General features: G+C 41.6%; 1 protein-coding gene across 1 annotated transcript in view; it reads left to right on the top strand.

The window, feature by feature from the left end:
* Nucleotides 1–15,534, top strand: part of ube3d (ubiquitin protein ligase E3D) — a 24,523-nt gene extending 8,989 nt beyond the window's left edge. The window contains exons 7-10 of the mRNA XM_029450673.1: nt 366–474; nt 2,019–2,185; nt 5,270–5,408; nt 15,090–15,534. Coding sequence (XP_029306533.1) covers nt 366–474; nt 2,019–2,185; nt 5,270–5,408; nt 15,090–15,110 — 436 coding nt within the window. The 3' untranslated portion in view covers nt 15,111–15,534. The remainder of the gene's footprint in view (nt 1–365; nt 475–2,018; nt 2,186–5,269; nt 5,409–15,089) is intronic.
* The last annotated feature ends 1,106 nt before the right edge of the window (nt 15,535–16,640 follow it).

Genomic DNA, 16,640 nt, shown 5'->3' with positions numbered 1-16,640 from the left:
AAATGTAAGTTATCCATTGTAACTGTAACAAGCAACAGAGTTTTTTTCACCGTCTTTTGAAATCCATTTAGCCTTTTTAAAGCTGCGATACACAAACTGTATGACTGGCTGCGTCATTTGACTCGCGGTACCACTTTCAAAATGATCACTGGGCAGATGCATGACCATAACATGTAACACGTTCTCCATAACTTTATCTTGGAGGCATTTGATGAGTAAGAAAAACACGAACACCATGTGATGTTTCAAAAATCCATCGATACATCCATTCAGTTTTTTTGTGAGTGCATGAACAAGAAGGTCGGGTATATGTGCTCTATAAAGACTAAACATGTAAATGAACCAACATTGTGTCTTTTGGACAGATCGCTGTACGTGGAGAAGATGGTAGCATCCAGGCTGTTTGGGCTGTCCTCCTCACTGAGCACTTTCCACTTCTCCGTCCAGACTCCTGATGAAAAAGATTTCTTATTGGTAAGAACAAGCTGCCATAATCAGAGAAGCACATGAGATTTGAGTAAAAATAGACTACTCAATTATGTGATAAATGGCAAAGGTGATATGTCAGGTTCTTTAAGCAATATAAAAAGCTGATTGTCTGATTTATTGCGCGTACGGTTAGGATTTGAGCTTCTTAAAAATCAGTGACAAGTGGATTAATACAAGTAGCTCTTTGTAGAACAGTGACACAACACTGCACGTCATTCACAGAGTTTATATTCCAATAATGTTATTTTAACTAAAGCTGGCAGGTAATATTTGTTTGCTGATATTTGCATGACATGAAATGTCCCAAGTATTCCACAAGCTGTGTCTTTGTCAGACTTTAAACTGTAGGACATTAAAAGTGAAAAGGATAGCAATAACAATATAATTTGTCGTGTGTGAAATTGACTTCTAAATTCTTTAATGAGAATTGGGTAGAATCATTTTAAATGGAGATTTTAACATTCATATTAACAGTGCTGACCCTAAGGCTATGGTGTCTATGAATCTACCTAAAAGCCTTGAACTCGCCCTACACGTCACAGAGCACCGTCGTGCGTCGTGTCACCGTCGAAAGGGTTCGCTATTGATGTTTCTGTGTCTCTGATCATCACTGTGTGTACTTTGACAGAGTCCTCCATAGCTGGGGTCACAGATGATTCAACCTATTTGTAAACGCTGCAGCAGAAAGTGAGTTCTCTGAGCCTTTAAGTTAATGTGACGCACGTGATGAGAGCTGCTCATCAGATGAAATAGTTATCGTTATTCAATAACGACCTGACGAGCACACTGAACAAAGCTGCCACACTCGGGGATAAAAATAAGTCACGCAATTAAACCTCTCCATGGTTCGACAACAATATTATTACTGTTCCTTCACATGCCCTTAGATCCCAAACATATTAGAGAGTGAGGCTCTGTTGAAAATTTTATTCGCCACTTAATAACACATCTGTTTAACGGAGCTATTTTCCAGAACCACGTCTTACAATGTGCGCGCTTCACATCGAGTCCCACAAGCAATCAAATGACCTTTCATGCCTTTGAATGTCTTTTTTATTAGTTGATTTATATGAACTTTTATGCCCTCAAATGTCTTTCTATTAGTGATTTAAATGACCTTACATGCCTTTTTTATTAGTAGTTTATCTTTACAATGGCTCGCTTTATCTGCGACACTACGTACTTTATCTTCACCTGTGATCTTGTTTTTAATGTGCTATACAAATAAAGTTAAACAAATATTATTCTGATTAAATATTAGTTTAGAGTAAAGCTGGCGAGAGAGGAGACTTAGTAGACTAGTTTGCACTAAAACATATTGTTGGAGGGGGATTTTTTGGAAACACAGTTACAAATGGTGACGTATGAATTGAGTGTGGCTGGCAGTTAGAATCAATAGGACCAGTATAGCACCCTGTGTCTTCCTGGTATCAGGCGTATAACATAAACTGGTGTGCATGAGTGGTGGAGTGTGATTCCTCCAGCATGTGGATCTCAAGTGTAAAGTGACCTGTCTGCTCCTCCTGCAGCTCTGGCTGCTGAACAGCGACTCCATCACAGCGTTGGTCCCGGAGACGTATGTCAGGGGTGAGAGGTCTGGCGACTCCCCCACTCCTCACAGTGAATCACCTAAAGCTGCCAGAGTCCTGAAAGTCCTCTACACCGCCTGCTCCGGCACAGGCGTCCAGCAGAGAGAGTAAGCGTGGACTCTTAACTGCATCCTGCACCCTCCCCCCCTTCAATCTTTGTTTTCCTCTTCTTAATCTTATCCTTTCATCTTTCTGGCGCACCCTCTCAATCACCACCTTCCTCGGCTCACTGCGAGGGATGAAAGACTACTTTATTTGTGAACACATTTTCATTCTTCAACACTTTGCTCTAAGGGTCCCTGCTCAGACATAATTGTCTATTATTTTGCGAATGAGATTGCCATCAAAGGTGTTTATCGTCTCGATGTTGTCAGTTGCATAAGCCACGCTCGTGTTTGTTGCACATACAGGGGATGTTGTTTTGACTGGAGCGAGGCTCTGTGTACCTTGCTGTGATGCATTAGAGAGGTGTGGGTGGATGTGCTGCATGTGGTTCTCCATGTTCAGTACAGCAGCACCCCACTGGAAGAGCCTTCCACCCTCATTATTTTTAACTGAATCAGCACTCAGCCACCTCCTCCTTTTCCCTGCAGCCGCGAAGAGGTAAGGCAGAACAGAGAAGTTTTGTTGTTTCTACGGCTTTTGACAAGCCCATTGGCTGACTGACGGAGAAAGGGTAATTAGAGGGAAAGCTCGCATGAAAGGAGAAAGGCTTGTCTTCACAGTAGTAGCAGTAAGAGTGCATTTAGATGACATGATGAACTGTGTGATCTGAGTGATGCACGGAAACTGTTTCACCAAAGGGGCACGCCGGGACCAAGAGAGACGTCATCGTGACAAAACAGTCATGACGGCAACTTTTGACTGGAGCACTGCTGTTTCTGTTAAGACAGAATAAGAAAGAACACGTCTGAAGTTCAGATTTTCACTTATTGTATGAGTTATCTCATGCGGAGGTAATTTCAAACCCTGCAAGAAATGAAATGAAAACATCTGTTTTTCCACTGTCTAAAGCTATTGTTTTTAAATGGCCATTCAAAGCACGTAAAGTGTTATGAGGCGCGTCAAACGAGGACCCAGCGTCCAAAGCTGTTTTCTCTGAAGCTGCAGTGCCTGTTTTGGAGAGAGCTAAAAAGAAATAAAAAGCTGTCACTAATGTAAACTGTATCTGCCTCTGTTCATGAGGTAAGAGAAGCTTCACTCTGTAACCCCTCCGTACAAATGGACTGAGTGTTTGTGTCGCTCCAACAGATTGATGTGTTTTTCTAGCTGATCTCGTGATGCCAATTTCACATCATCCAGTTAAACTCACATCCATATCGTCCTTCATTAGTTTGATCAAGTAGCTAAACGATATGTTATGAATAGCAAATGTTGCCTGAATAGCAACCTTTTCCTAAAGTACTGCTGGTTCTGTGGTGTTGGCATTTCAAATGTGATGCCTGCAGTGCGCCATAGGAGCATCAAATGAGGCGCGTCAATTATGGCGCATTTATTTTCATCACATTGCCCGGAAATGGACTTCCATAGACCTTTCTTAGAGCTGTTGGTTCTTACAGCTAGACTTTGTAGAGCTTCACAGATATTTTAGTGTCGTAAAAATCCAAGACTGTATCAGCCGGATTCATATTTTTTACATTAACACATTACATACACAAATAGAAGAACAGTCACCAAGATATGTTTAAGTAAGAATAATCTTGTCCGTGCTCTCTGGTGGACGCACCAGTTTCTAAATGATCTCAAACTCATCTTTGACAAATGCATTTTCTTGTAATTTATCAGGCGACACGAATGATTATACCCATATATCTGCAATACACAAAAACCTAGTACCTTTATGACCAATTCATCGACCGACCCCTATTTAATATTTGGTTTTAAAGTCTCGGCTTTAAGGTGCTTCATATTTGAGCAAAGCTGCTTTTCTTTCACTTATTTTTGACATTTCTCTGAAGTCTTGCAAAGCTAAATGCTGGTGTTATTCACACTTACATTTCCCCCTACACAATTTACCATTCATCCTTCATCACTCATCTCTGACATTTTTAAATTAAATGTTATGCCTGGGGAGCTGAAGTCCCTGGATGATGGCCCTCTTATTCAGGATACAGTCGGGTACAGTCGACTGCAGCTAGAGGTTGCAGTGTGTGTTGTTAAAACTGCCAATAATTGGCTGGAGAATTGTTGAGCCAATGCTTAAGTGGATTACGCTTGTCACTAATGGCAGTGACTTGATTATGAGTTGAGTGAAAATCGCAGGCACCATCACAGTCCAGTACAATCTGAATGAGCGCTCATGGATATGGAAATTGAGTCTAATAGAAATTGTATGGGCGACTCCTTTTCTATTGAATTCATACTGATATGTGAGTACAACATTTCAATACACACAAATGATGATGTAGACTTGTTTGGGTCAATATGTATACAGCCCTTACCGCAGGGGAACTAAGCCGTTAATCCATCTTTGCTCTCTTCAAAGCCCCCAGACTCATTTTAGCTTGCAGGACGCGGGAGTACTAACTGATCGAGGCAGCGGTACACCAGCGACTCTGTTTTCTGCGAGGTGAAATGACTGCATCAGTTCACTGTCAGAACTGATATAGATCATTTTAGATGGGCCTTTCTTATAGGTGGCTAAAATATGCTTTTCTGCTGCCCCCGTTGACGGCAATCCATTGCTTAGCTTCTGTGCCGTTACTCATGTCGGTTTCTCCAAACTGGGGGCATGCCGACTGCGATCTACTATGGATAAGTACTTCCATACAACCCCACTTTAAAAAAAAATTAGCTATCCCTTATATAAGTAGAACTGCTAAAACTTTGAGAAGCCCTTTCCCTCTCAGGAACTGCACACATGGCTAAATGTCACCCAAACAAACTGGATAGGCAACGCACTCTGACAGAGCATCAATCTTTCTTCTCTCAATCACTCTTCTCCTTTCAGTGCCCTCTTCCTTTTGTCTCACACACAGAAATGTAGCGATCTCACACACACTCACTCACCATCAAGCCACTTTTATGTATCTCTGTAGTTCAGTTTACAGTTAAATAAACACTTAATTAAAGCGTCGGAGCAAATGCTTCAACATTGGATTTACAGCAGCTATTCTGGGCATCACCTTGGTTGTATAATGTTGTGGCAGTCACTATGAATCACTCCCACTCTGCTCTGTGTGTGTTTTCAGCATTGTAACTAGTTGGGAGGCCAATGCCATTGGACATCCTGTGGTGCTGCCACTGAAGGTGTGTGAGGAGCTTCTGCAAGTGATGGATGACAGCAACTCTACACTTCCTGCGTCTATGCGTCGCATGAGGTCCTATGAGGTAAGACAGTTACTGTAATGGGCAACGGATGATTACTGAGGCATCTTGTTGCCTGGCTTACCCTGATACTGTGTTATATAAGCAGATAAATGCCCTAAAGTCTTCTAATTTATCTTCATCTTTTGTAAATACAGACTCTTTTAGCTGACAGCGATCACTTATTTCCTTTACTTCTTACTTACAGGACCTTGTTTATCCATTACTCAGTAGTGCTTGACTGTGTTTTTATCCCGCCTTAATTAATTTCATGATTCAAAGCTTTCAGTTAACAGCTTCCCCTTAGGGATTATGTGGGTCAATTGTAAGGTTTTACTTTTGTCAGCCTTATTCCAGCTTCTATGCACCTGTAAGTGTGCAAAATGTGTACATTTAGCTTGAGTTGCCAAGGAAAACGCTTTGACTAGAAAATAGGTGGTTATAACTTTGCTGACAGCTCTATCCCACAACCTTTTTCCACATAGTTACAAGGGTAATTAGCACCATTATCCTCCACTTCCTGCTCAGAAAGTTTAGGAAGAGACTCCTACCACTTAAACGCTTTTTCTCTCTACTAAAACAATACGAGAGCTGGAGTAATATACGGTGAGCAAACCTTTGAGAAGGACGTTTGTTACATCATGTGAAGCTGCTTTTGTTGAAAGCCTAGGCAGGGGGTGTTCACTTAAAGGCTTGGCGTCTTCCTTTTTAATCTCATCTGGAGTATTGCACTGAAGAAGAAATACTTTGTTGAAATGAAATGTTGTTTTCTGTTTCTGCTGTAATAACTCAAACAGAGATCCAATCATCCTGTGTGCAAGCAGGAGCAGAAACATTAAAGGAAATGTGGTCTTCATTTTGATGGACGCCTCACTACAGAGCGTACATCTGTCCTTATACTTCCCAAAGGAATGCATAGACTTCAGGTTGACTGGCATACGTGCACAGAGGGGACATTTTTAGCATGCTGTTATGTACGCGGCCATCATGTACGGTATTAAGGACCCTTTTTAAAGGGTTCTTGTTTGAGTCAGCTGGAAGTGTTAAGAAATCTGCCGCTGACGGTGATTTTAACCGACAACATTTGTTTAGTTTGTTGGCTAAAGCTAATAAAATCTTTCAGAAGTCTGAACTCTTTAACCCATTTCAAAACTTACTGCTAATTTTCGAGTGGTAAATCTGACACCCATATCATTCTAAACTGCATATGTTCTGTGGGAATAGAAAGCTTAATAGTAAGTTGGGGGGGGGGGGGGGTGAACAGTCAATAACACCAAGGCTCTGTTTGATAATGATGTAGTGATCTTTCAAATGGCTGCACGTCACGTCACGGTTGAGCATGCCACCCTGCAGCTATACAAGGCCTGTGAAAAGAGGCAGTGTGTTTGTAATTGTTGTACACGTACGGCTAAGGAAACTCCATTCTCTCTTCTTTCTTAGTTCCTAACTCCCAAAAACATCCTGCTGTTGAAAATGGTGGTGATAAGTTGCTGCTCGCCCGCCCTGTTAATACTGGTGCGTGCCGCCTTTACGGCAAGCTGGAGAGCAAACGGCAGTTAAAATGTTGCTTTTGAAAGGATAAACCCAAACACATATGGATGGAAGCAGAATAGTTGGATAAAAACTAAATAAATAATAATTTCGAAATTATTAAATCTATTTAATTTTACTAAATGTTGATTTTTGGATTTAACAACGCTCTGGAGTTATTGGAAATGTTTGAATCGCACAAGTTGGAAACAATCCTACGCTGCCACCACTGGAATCTAATTCTACAAATAGTATAAGACTAATAAAAAGCTTAGCCTGATCTTTATCAGCAACTGTGCACAAATACTGGGTTTGAACAGAAACATACCCGTTATTAATAAAGCTGGGATCTACTGGGTACAGCCCTACTGAAGAACAGAATATGTTTGGTTTAGCCCAACAATGAATCTCTCTTGTATTTTATTATCATGCTGTGATCTGTCATGTTGGATAACACAATATCAAAGCTGTGTCTACCTTAGAAGAAGTGCAATTTGGAATAGAGGGCTCATTTACACGAGATTGCTATTCTTATTATTTTATCTACAGTAGACTAGGTATTGAGCTTGCATCTTAAAATGCTAACTATAGTTTTCACTCTACAACGTTTCTCTTTGTCTTACACATTGTGGTACAATGATAAACTGTAGGCTATGGTTGTTTTCCGGTTACATGACAGAGGTGGCGCGGGGGGAGAAATTAGGCTCTGCTGGAATGGCTACAGATAGAGCGGCCCAGACATAGGACATCGTATCTGTCTGGTGGTGGAAGTGGTTACAGCAGTTAAGACAGTGTGATGCATCACACACTTCCTGATAGGAGAAGCTGCTATGGGCAGCAGAGGACAGGAAGGTAATGTGATCATAGGGCCATCTAGAGTTACCGGAGATGGTCCGAGATGAAAAACACTGTCAGAGAGGGAAGGACCAGCATGCAGTGGGGTGGCAGTCTGGAAGCTTGCAGAGTTCCATCTGTTAGAGACGATGAGATAAAGATGCGATGTAGCAGATGTTTCTACAGACAAACCAAACATTGTCTCTAGATAGGGCCTCTGGCAGATCAAACTCTCTGTACGAATAAGTAATGTTCCTAATCAACACTAGCATACTGTTCATACTAAGTTTGCGTAAAATTGAGTATGTACTCTATGAGAAATGCATGCATGAATACTAGATTAGCTAAACATTTCTGAGTAGAAGACGTGAGCTTACTGGACACACTGAACCGCCCCAGAATGCATTGCGTCTCTTCAGACTGTCCAATGGTGCAGAAGCAGAAGGTTAAAATAATTGACTGTTGGCAATAAACTGTAAAAACACATTTAAAATATCAAATAATTAGAATTTGTCTTAAATCGAGTTGAATAGGTCATGTTGATTTACATTCAACAGTAGCTCGGACCGGTAACGCTGTGATCGATACAGTCGTACGATCACAGAAGACGTCTCGCTTGAGTTTACTTCAGTGTGAACAGTCTGCTGGTAATGGCATACTTGTCAGTTTAGTAGGCTGCATGCGGTACATACAGATTGACTATAGTATGCAGTATGTTAGAATGCAGTTTCGACCACAACTATAGACCTTTTTCACGGCAGACATTTTGATATTTCATGGCTGTATCAGCACACGTGTAATTAACAACAACTGTATTCCATGTAGATCTGCCAGCTCCAGGGCTCACTGGGACACCTGAAGGTTCTGAGCCATCTTTAAAGTCATTAGTGACTCATCTACAAATGTCAAAATGTCCGCTGTGAATAAAGCCTGTTAGAATACACAAGTCAGGGAGATGCCAATCGAGCACAATCTGTAAGCAGTTCTGAGAAAAGTTGAATCAGGCAAAAGTGAAAACACCTATGTGGACCATGGCTATGTAAGGCCTTCAAATGTACCATTCAACGTCGTTATCGAGGTCAAGTTTTATTTCACAAAGCTACTGTTTCAACTGTGACTAAAAATCCTGTGACAAATCTCAATTCCATTTAGCTGCTTCAGTTTCAGACATTTTGGCAGAAAAAGCACGGGTGCAATTGATAACATTGAAAAATGACCGCGTTCCATGTAGTAGAGCTGCCTCTGCGGTCTTGGTACTGTGCATGCTGGCTCACTGTCATTACTTACAGGGACACTTGATGGAACTGAGCCATCGTTAACTAAATGTGTTTCACCTGTGCTTTTCCTAGTAGGACAAGTCAAAATGTCTGCTGTGAAAAAGGTCTACTGTGCATGCCGTCTCATTGTCTCGGCTTTACTGGGACACTTGAATAGAACAGAGCCACCGTTAACGCTGGTGGTGCGGGACTTTTACATATAAATGAACGTCCATTACATTCAAGCCCTTGCCAAACGAGTTCACACAATGCTGAGTAAGCCTGTTGTCGCCAGGGAAAGCTCTCTGTATTTCACAGCAAACCGGAGTTGTCTGGCATCTGTGGCGACTTTCCCTGGCGCACAGATGCATGCAGGCAGAGGACGCAAAATGTATGTTTTTGTCCACCGGCCAAATAGTTAGTGAATGTTCAAAAGTGAGTTATGTAAATGTGCTAGCCACTTGCATATTTGATCAGCATTTGGCTGGTTAATGTTGCTAATTCTGTGCCCTGTCTGCATGTGAGATCACCGCCTCTGCGAATCTTTCAGTACAGTTGTTTTGCTCTAATCCTTCCTCTAGAAACTTCCGCCATACTCCTAACTACAGATGTCACAATACCAGTGAAAATCCATGCCGTTAGTCTCGAGCCCCAACGGTACTACCGGATACTACGGTACTTTAGAAAAAGGGTACCATCACATATTTAGGATTTTGGCATCGACCTGGTACGGAAGCATTGGATATTGTGAATTTCCTGCTCCTAGCTGCTGCTCCTTTGCTATGGTCTCTCTCATATGGTAATTACTCTCACCGCCAGAGGAGGGAGACAACAGTTACGCACTCCAGCTTTTATGTCAGTATGAGCCTTTTACTTTTATGCTATGACAAGTCAAAACATCTGCTGTGAAGACAGATTCTACCAGGGCCCTGGGACTGACTCACTTTAATGGAATGCAGTGGTTATTGTTATTAATTACACCTGTGCTTGTCCTGCTGTGTGAAAGGTGTGAAATATGAGCACCGACCCCAACAGCCCAACCCATCCATAACAGCACTAACCCAAAGTTTGAGGTACCTCTTTTGGTGTGTGTGTGTGTGTGTGTGTGTGTGTGTGTGTGTGTGGTTTCTTTGGATAATTTTATCCCTGCGAGTAGATCAAAGCCTCCCCCATAACCCAGCCTGTTATTATTCTGCATGTGGAATGTGTACTGTTGTCTGGGCTGCTGTGTTCCCCGCCCTCCGGCCCTGAGCCTGCCAGTGTAATGGTGTGTAAAGTGGCTCAAGCTCTGAGTGTCACTTTTTAGCCCGGGAACAGACAACAATACCCCCCCCCCCCACCTCGTTAATCTCCTCCTCACTCCCCACAGAGACGGCATGTAGGTTACACAGAAAGTGATCCGAAAACTGCTCCAACGTTTAACAATGAAGAGCTGAAATGTATCGATCATACAGCGCCTCAGTCTTTCTGCTGTCCACACAGCTTCCCACTAGGAGAAGCTGCAATTTGTCTAAATAAATGACTTCCCCCAAGACGGACACGTCTCTCTGCATTGCCTGTGGACCAATGGAGGAGAAGGGAAATTAATCAACAGAGCAGTGGGCCTGTGATGTTCTTAGTTAGTATTTACATTAGGACATCTCCCAGTTACAATATAAATGAGGCTGATATTGTTCCTTAATTTAAAAAAAGGCTGTAATGTTGACCTCTAGTGTGATGGAAATGATGCAGTTTGTTGAATTAGATCTTTAGTGTATGCTGAATAAATACTGCATTGGTTGTGTATGGCATGCTCTGAAGCTCAGGTTGCTGTGTGTACACGACGTGTATCAATGTCTAAAGCAGTAGTCATCAGCCTTTAACACGTCTTTAAGGTTTTACAGTATAACTGACTCCGGTTCGGGGGAGTTGTGTACTGTGCAGTCATCCTATTGTAGCGGGTAGCTTACTCTTTATTGTGACAATAGTCACTTAAGATCAGGGTTGCATAATTGGAGGTTTTTATTTTCCTCCTAAACACGAATATGTGAATATATATTTAGATAAAATCATAATTGCTTTTGTTTCAAAGGAGTTGATCTTAGGGATTCAGCCTGTCTAGCCTGGGGGCGAAGTAAAGAAATGTCAGGGGGGCATATTGTTACAATGAGTTTATCCCTTACTCCTCTCCTAACTAACCACATTAGAGTGTGTTGTAGAAAGCTCATTATTCATGTTTCTGAACAAGTCCTCTTCTAGGCTAATAATAACGAGGTGATGACGGCTGAAGCAGTAACAGAAAGTGCTGAATTCTCAAAAGGCAGTAATCAGTCCACGTGTCCCTGATTTGGAAGCAGTTGTTGTGGTTCTTTTGTTTTAAATTTGGATCATGTCCTTAGAGTGGGGTGGAGACTCACCCAACGATGGTGATGTAAAGTCATTATGTGGGTCAGTGGCTTTGTTCATTTTTCTGGGAATATATCCTTGTCCATCTCTATTATCTGCTTGAGCTGCAGAACTTTCCTTTGAGTGTAATACTACTACACCACTGTGTAGCAGCAGCAGCAAGTTGTTTCTTTCATCAGGTTCTACTTTTCCACACCCCTTCCTGTCAGTCCCTTTACGTGTGAAGAAACATTCTCCGCGCTGCTCGCCAAGTTTAAAGTATTATGATGACGGTTCCTGGCACCGAGCATCAAAGACGACATGCTGCTCGAAAGACTTTCTTGTGTCTTCTCTCCTCTTGTCATTGTCTCAGAACCTTTTAATACCCAGACATTAGGTCCCTCCCTTCTTCAACTAAATAGCTGTTGTGTAGAGACGGAAAATCAAATCAAAGGTTATCTCTTGCTAGATGTATTACTCTTAAGGCTTCGCGGTGATGTTTTATGTTTCACTGTGCTGAAGCTCAAACGAATTTCAATGAGATCAAAGAAGTGGAACACCCTTAAGCATATTATCATCAAGTGTTCTGAGAAGACCTGCTGTCAGCATCACTACCAGTTTAAAGACCGTCATGTCATTTTAACACTGTTAAATACAAACTACCTGAGAACTGTTTTTGTGTGGCTTCTCATAATACAAACAAATGTACTCACCAGGAGCAAATGGAAAGTAGTGAGTCTTCCGATACCTTTGCTTAGCTGGTATGCCTCTTGGACTTCACATTTCATGCAAGACATACTTGCAGTAGAGTGCGGTACAGTGTCGTGGAGGACCCACCCCTTGCCTAATATAAAGAATACAGATAATAGCAGCTTTAAAGGCCTTGAAACTAATTTTCTCAATCAGAAATCCTACAAATTCAGCCTAGAAATAACGCACATCTCCGGCAACGCCATCACAAACTGCAAGTCTGTTTCTCTCTGCTGTTGTCTTTTCACATAGAGCCTAACGTTAGCTAAATGTCACGTTTTAGCTAAAGTTAGCACTTCTCCCAGCGGACCTCTTCCAGGCCAGCATAACGTCAGTTAAAAGTTCACCTTAACCCAGCAAGACAACAGCAGAGAGAAACGGTCTCTGCAGTGGGAGTTCCAGGTGAACTGGTGGAAGACATCGCTGTGAGGTTTGGAACACACTGTCGGTCCATAGGAGTGACGTTCTGTATTTAGTATACAGATTATATGTAAATGCAGCTGTCCTTGCCCCCTCCCCTCAAACCTCCCCCCCTCCACGCCAAAACAGTGACAGAAAGTTGAAACAGAAAACATCATCATTGCAAAAATACTGACAGCCGGCTGAGCACATCAACATTGGAAAAACGCACGGAAAAACTTTGCATCAGAATGCAAAAAATGTAATTTTTAATGGCTCTATTACTGTGGATCTTTTATCAGTGCCAATACAACTTTTTAGAAATACAAGTGTTTCAATGCCAGTGTTTCCTTTTTCAGTTCTGGTTTTGTTTTCAATGCCAATTTTATTTTCCACTTTCCTGGCACCAATATTTTCAGTGCAGGTCCAGCATTAGCCAATATAAAGCTCCAAACCCCCTTCCCCTAGCTTCATGTTCCCAGCTTCAGCCTAGCAACTGTCTAATCACAAACCAGCTTATGTCCTCCATCTAGACTCTCATTGCTCTGGTCCCTTATCGCACTTTGTCTTCTTGTTCTGGGACTCAGAGTTCACCTCTCGTTGCCGTTTGTTATCATTTGTATGAATTACCATTGATGCGCTTGAGTGGTGAGCAGACATTGGCATGGGGACGGAGAAGCCAGGGCCTTGAGTGAGGCAAATGCCCTCATCCATCATCCCAATATAGAGCCCTCAGTGGAGCGCAACCATTGTCTGCTGCCGGCAAACGCCCAGGAATAGCAGATGGAGAGAGAAGGAGGGCAGGGCTGAGTTAATTTGTTTTCTGTGCTTTGTTTATCTGCATGTGTGTTTTTGAAGTTGATTAAATCTCTACCACCTGTGGTGTTTTTGTTGTTTGAGGACAGTAATTGCAGATAATGTGTTTCTGTGCCGATTAGCAGACCGTTGAGATCCAGTACATCTGTGCTTTGGGGAACAACAATCCTCATTGTACAGTACAAACTGGAGTTTTCTAAAGGCCCTGTCACACATATCCGTATGACAGAAACGTATGCCGATGCATACGAAATATCGGCAATACGTTGATATAAATTAAGGGTAAGTTGTGATCGTTTGAAGGACGCAGATGTTACGCCGAACACGCCAGACATACAGCCCTGTCACACAGTTCCGTATGGCAGAAACATGCCGGCGTATATGAAAATTAGCTAAAAAAGTCCAAATACGTAACAATACAGCGTAACACAGTGAGCTCTCAACGAATACTACTTCTACCTTACCTTATATCTACGTAAACCAGCGTATTGCCGATATTTTGTATACGTCATATTTTTGTATACGTTATGCATTTGTTGGGTATTCGTCTGATACATTTTGTATAAGTAAGTGATACTCTATCAATAGGTTAGACATGCGTATCTGTATATGTTCACTTTTCCGATCCGATGAAAAGTTGGACGTATTTGGACTCTGACTAATGTGTATATGCCAGCATACGTTTCTGTCATACGGATATGTGTGACAGGGCCTTAAAATGCCTAAGTTAATCTATTTGATTTTCATGTGTCACAAGCAGTGTTGGGTAACATTACTTTTAAAAGTAACTTGTTGCATTACAACGTTGCTACCATTAAAAAGTAACGTGTTAACTACTGAGAAAAGTAACTCGTTGGAGTATTGGTTTGTTACCAAGATGAAAAAACCCTTTGTGATTCCTTGTGCATGTTGGTTCATATTGTCCAGAGGGCCTGTTGTACGCCTACCTTTTTGAATATATTGACTTTCATGCATAGCCTCGTCTACAGTATCTGTAACTATGCAGGCAGGAATGACGGATGCATTTCCCCTTTTTAATTTGCTGCTAGAACGGCCCGTTAATTCAGGTGCATGCTTCCCTTTGTGTACAGCAAGCGGGAGAACAAACCGTTTTTTGACCGCAGTGAAAGTTTTTGAAAAGCTAAATGCCAACAAATATGGATTGAAGCAGAATATTTATTCTTCATAGTAATATGCGACAATTACAGAGATGATGATGATGCCGCAGTGCGGCATGTGTGTGTGTTTGAGTTTTAGAGAGGGTAAGAGAAGGTGGACTATTGTAGTGTTTCTGTAATAATTTGAATGTCAGCGAAGCTTCAAACTATTCGGTTCAGCCCTATAAGGGTGATACAGATTGTATTAATGATCTTACAGAAAGATGGAGACTCTACAGTTGATATTGGTAGCATCACGTAACCAGCTACAAGCTTGTTCTATCGGAGTGACACCCGAACTAAAAGCTAGCCGTTGCTGTGTCGGAGCTGTAGCACCGGAATCATTCTACTCCTTGATGCTCCGTGCCACCAGTATTGTGTTGCTGTGCGTACACAGGTGCTTCTTTACATTTAAAGTTGAGCACTTCTCAGCTGACAGACGTTTATTCCCCAGGCACAAAATGTAACTTAAATACTGATTACTTGGTTTGCAAACTACCGCGTTTTGTTACTCGTGACAACAAAAAGGTAATCTGAGTAACGTGTTACTTTGTGTCCACATAGATTTGAACCTTTGCTAAACTTTTGCTTGTTCTCAGGTGGCGTACCTGAGACTGTGAGGTCAGAGGTCCGATGCCAGGAGGTCAAGACTCCACTCGTCACTCCTTGGAGAATCCCAGAGGACCTGGTGCAGCCGAGTCGAGTTGTGGTTTCTGGTGGCTTCCATCAACATGTTTGGTATTGTGTCATCACCTGCAAACAGATTCATGTTGAAACAGGTTGTTGCCAGACTTGTAAATGTTAGCGCATATCCAGTAAATGCAAAACTGAAAAAACGTCATCAAAATACTTTTTAATAGAATAGATAGTTATATCTCTTTATAGTTTGTCAGTTTTAATCCTACTGTATAATGATATCAACATGTATCATTGTGGTTTAAAAGCCTGTGTACATTGTATGTTTGTCCATTCCTAAGATTTATTTTGTAATTGTTTCCTACTATTCTTAACAAAAAGAGAATAAACTGTATTTTTCTTTGAAAGAATCAGGTCTCTTTCTTTCCTCCCTCTGCTGTAGAGCTCTCCTGGTTGATATGTGGGACATTGTTCTTGAGTTGGCTCTTGATGAAAGCTTATTATAGAAGCACTTCAGCCCCAGGGTACAGCAGTCCATCCTACACTTGAGTGTAATTACAGCTTGTGGAGCTAGGTGATTTTTGTCTAGTTGTGGGTTTTTTTGTGTATGCCAATGTTAGATGGTATTTATGTAACATGCGTGGTAGCGAGAGCCATTGTGAAAATGTATGGTTAAACACTCTTCACCTTTAACTTTCACCATGATACGGCTGATAAAGTAGCTCTTAGAGTATGTCAAAGTACTTTTTACACATCAGTGGTGTGAATCTAGAGATGGCAATGTCGGCCTGTCATTTTGTCGGTCCAACACTTAATATATATCTCAACAACTATTGGATGTGCTGCCATGAATGTTATATTCTTAGTGATGGTTCCCAGAAGATTAATCCTTTTGACTTTGGTGATCCTCTGACTTTTCCTATAGCGCCACCATGACGTTGACGTTTTGGTTCTGGGGGAAATGGCTCAATGTCTATCAGATGAATGAACTTGCTACACACAGTCATGGTCCTCAGAGGTGGAATTAAATTAGTTTAGATCAGGGTTCCCAAACATGTTCAGTTAGATCCACAAAATAAAAATGTTTTGTCTCCCTGAGACCCAAATTTACAAAAATACATAACTCATCTGAGCTGAACACACCATCGCGCAAAACAGAACTTTCTTCCTCTATTTTTAATTATGAAAATTATTTACATAACACATTGTTATGCGTTTTACTCTGCCCATTGGTGACCAAATAAAAATGGGTCTGCGACCCATTATTAACTTTGGGAAAGACTGGTTTAGTTGATCCCCCGATAAGTCTGCACACCCTTTCCTAATGGGGGCTATAGCTGTGTTCAAAGTTATTTAATCACATTCAAAATCATGCCTGTAGGTAAATAGTATACACCTGCCATCAATGAAAGTGATTCTGATTGAAACCAGAGTAAAGTCAGCTGTTGCTGTAGTATTTGCTCGAATGTTTGGTGTTGCATCCTACTGGGAGAGCCATGGACCACAAAGAGTTA

The sequence above is a fragment of the Cottoperca gobio genome, chromosome 16 (genome assembly GCF_900634415.1).
Source record: "Cottoperca gobio chromosome 16, fCotGob3.1, whole genome shotgun sequence".
NCBI classification, from domain to species: Eukaryota; Metazoa; Chordata; class Actinopteri; order Perciformes; family Bovichtidae; genus Cottoperca; species Cottoperca gobio.
Note: the sequence above shows the minus strand (reverse complement) of the source record. Positions and strands in the feature narration are given on the sequence as shown.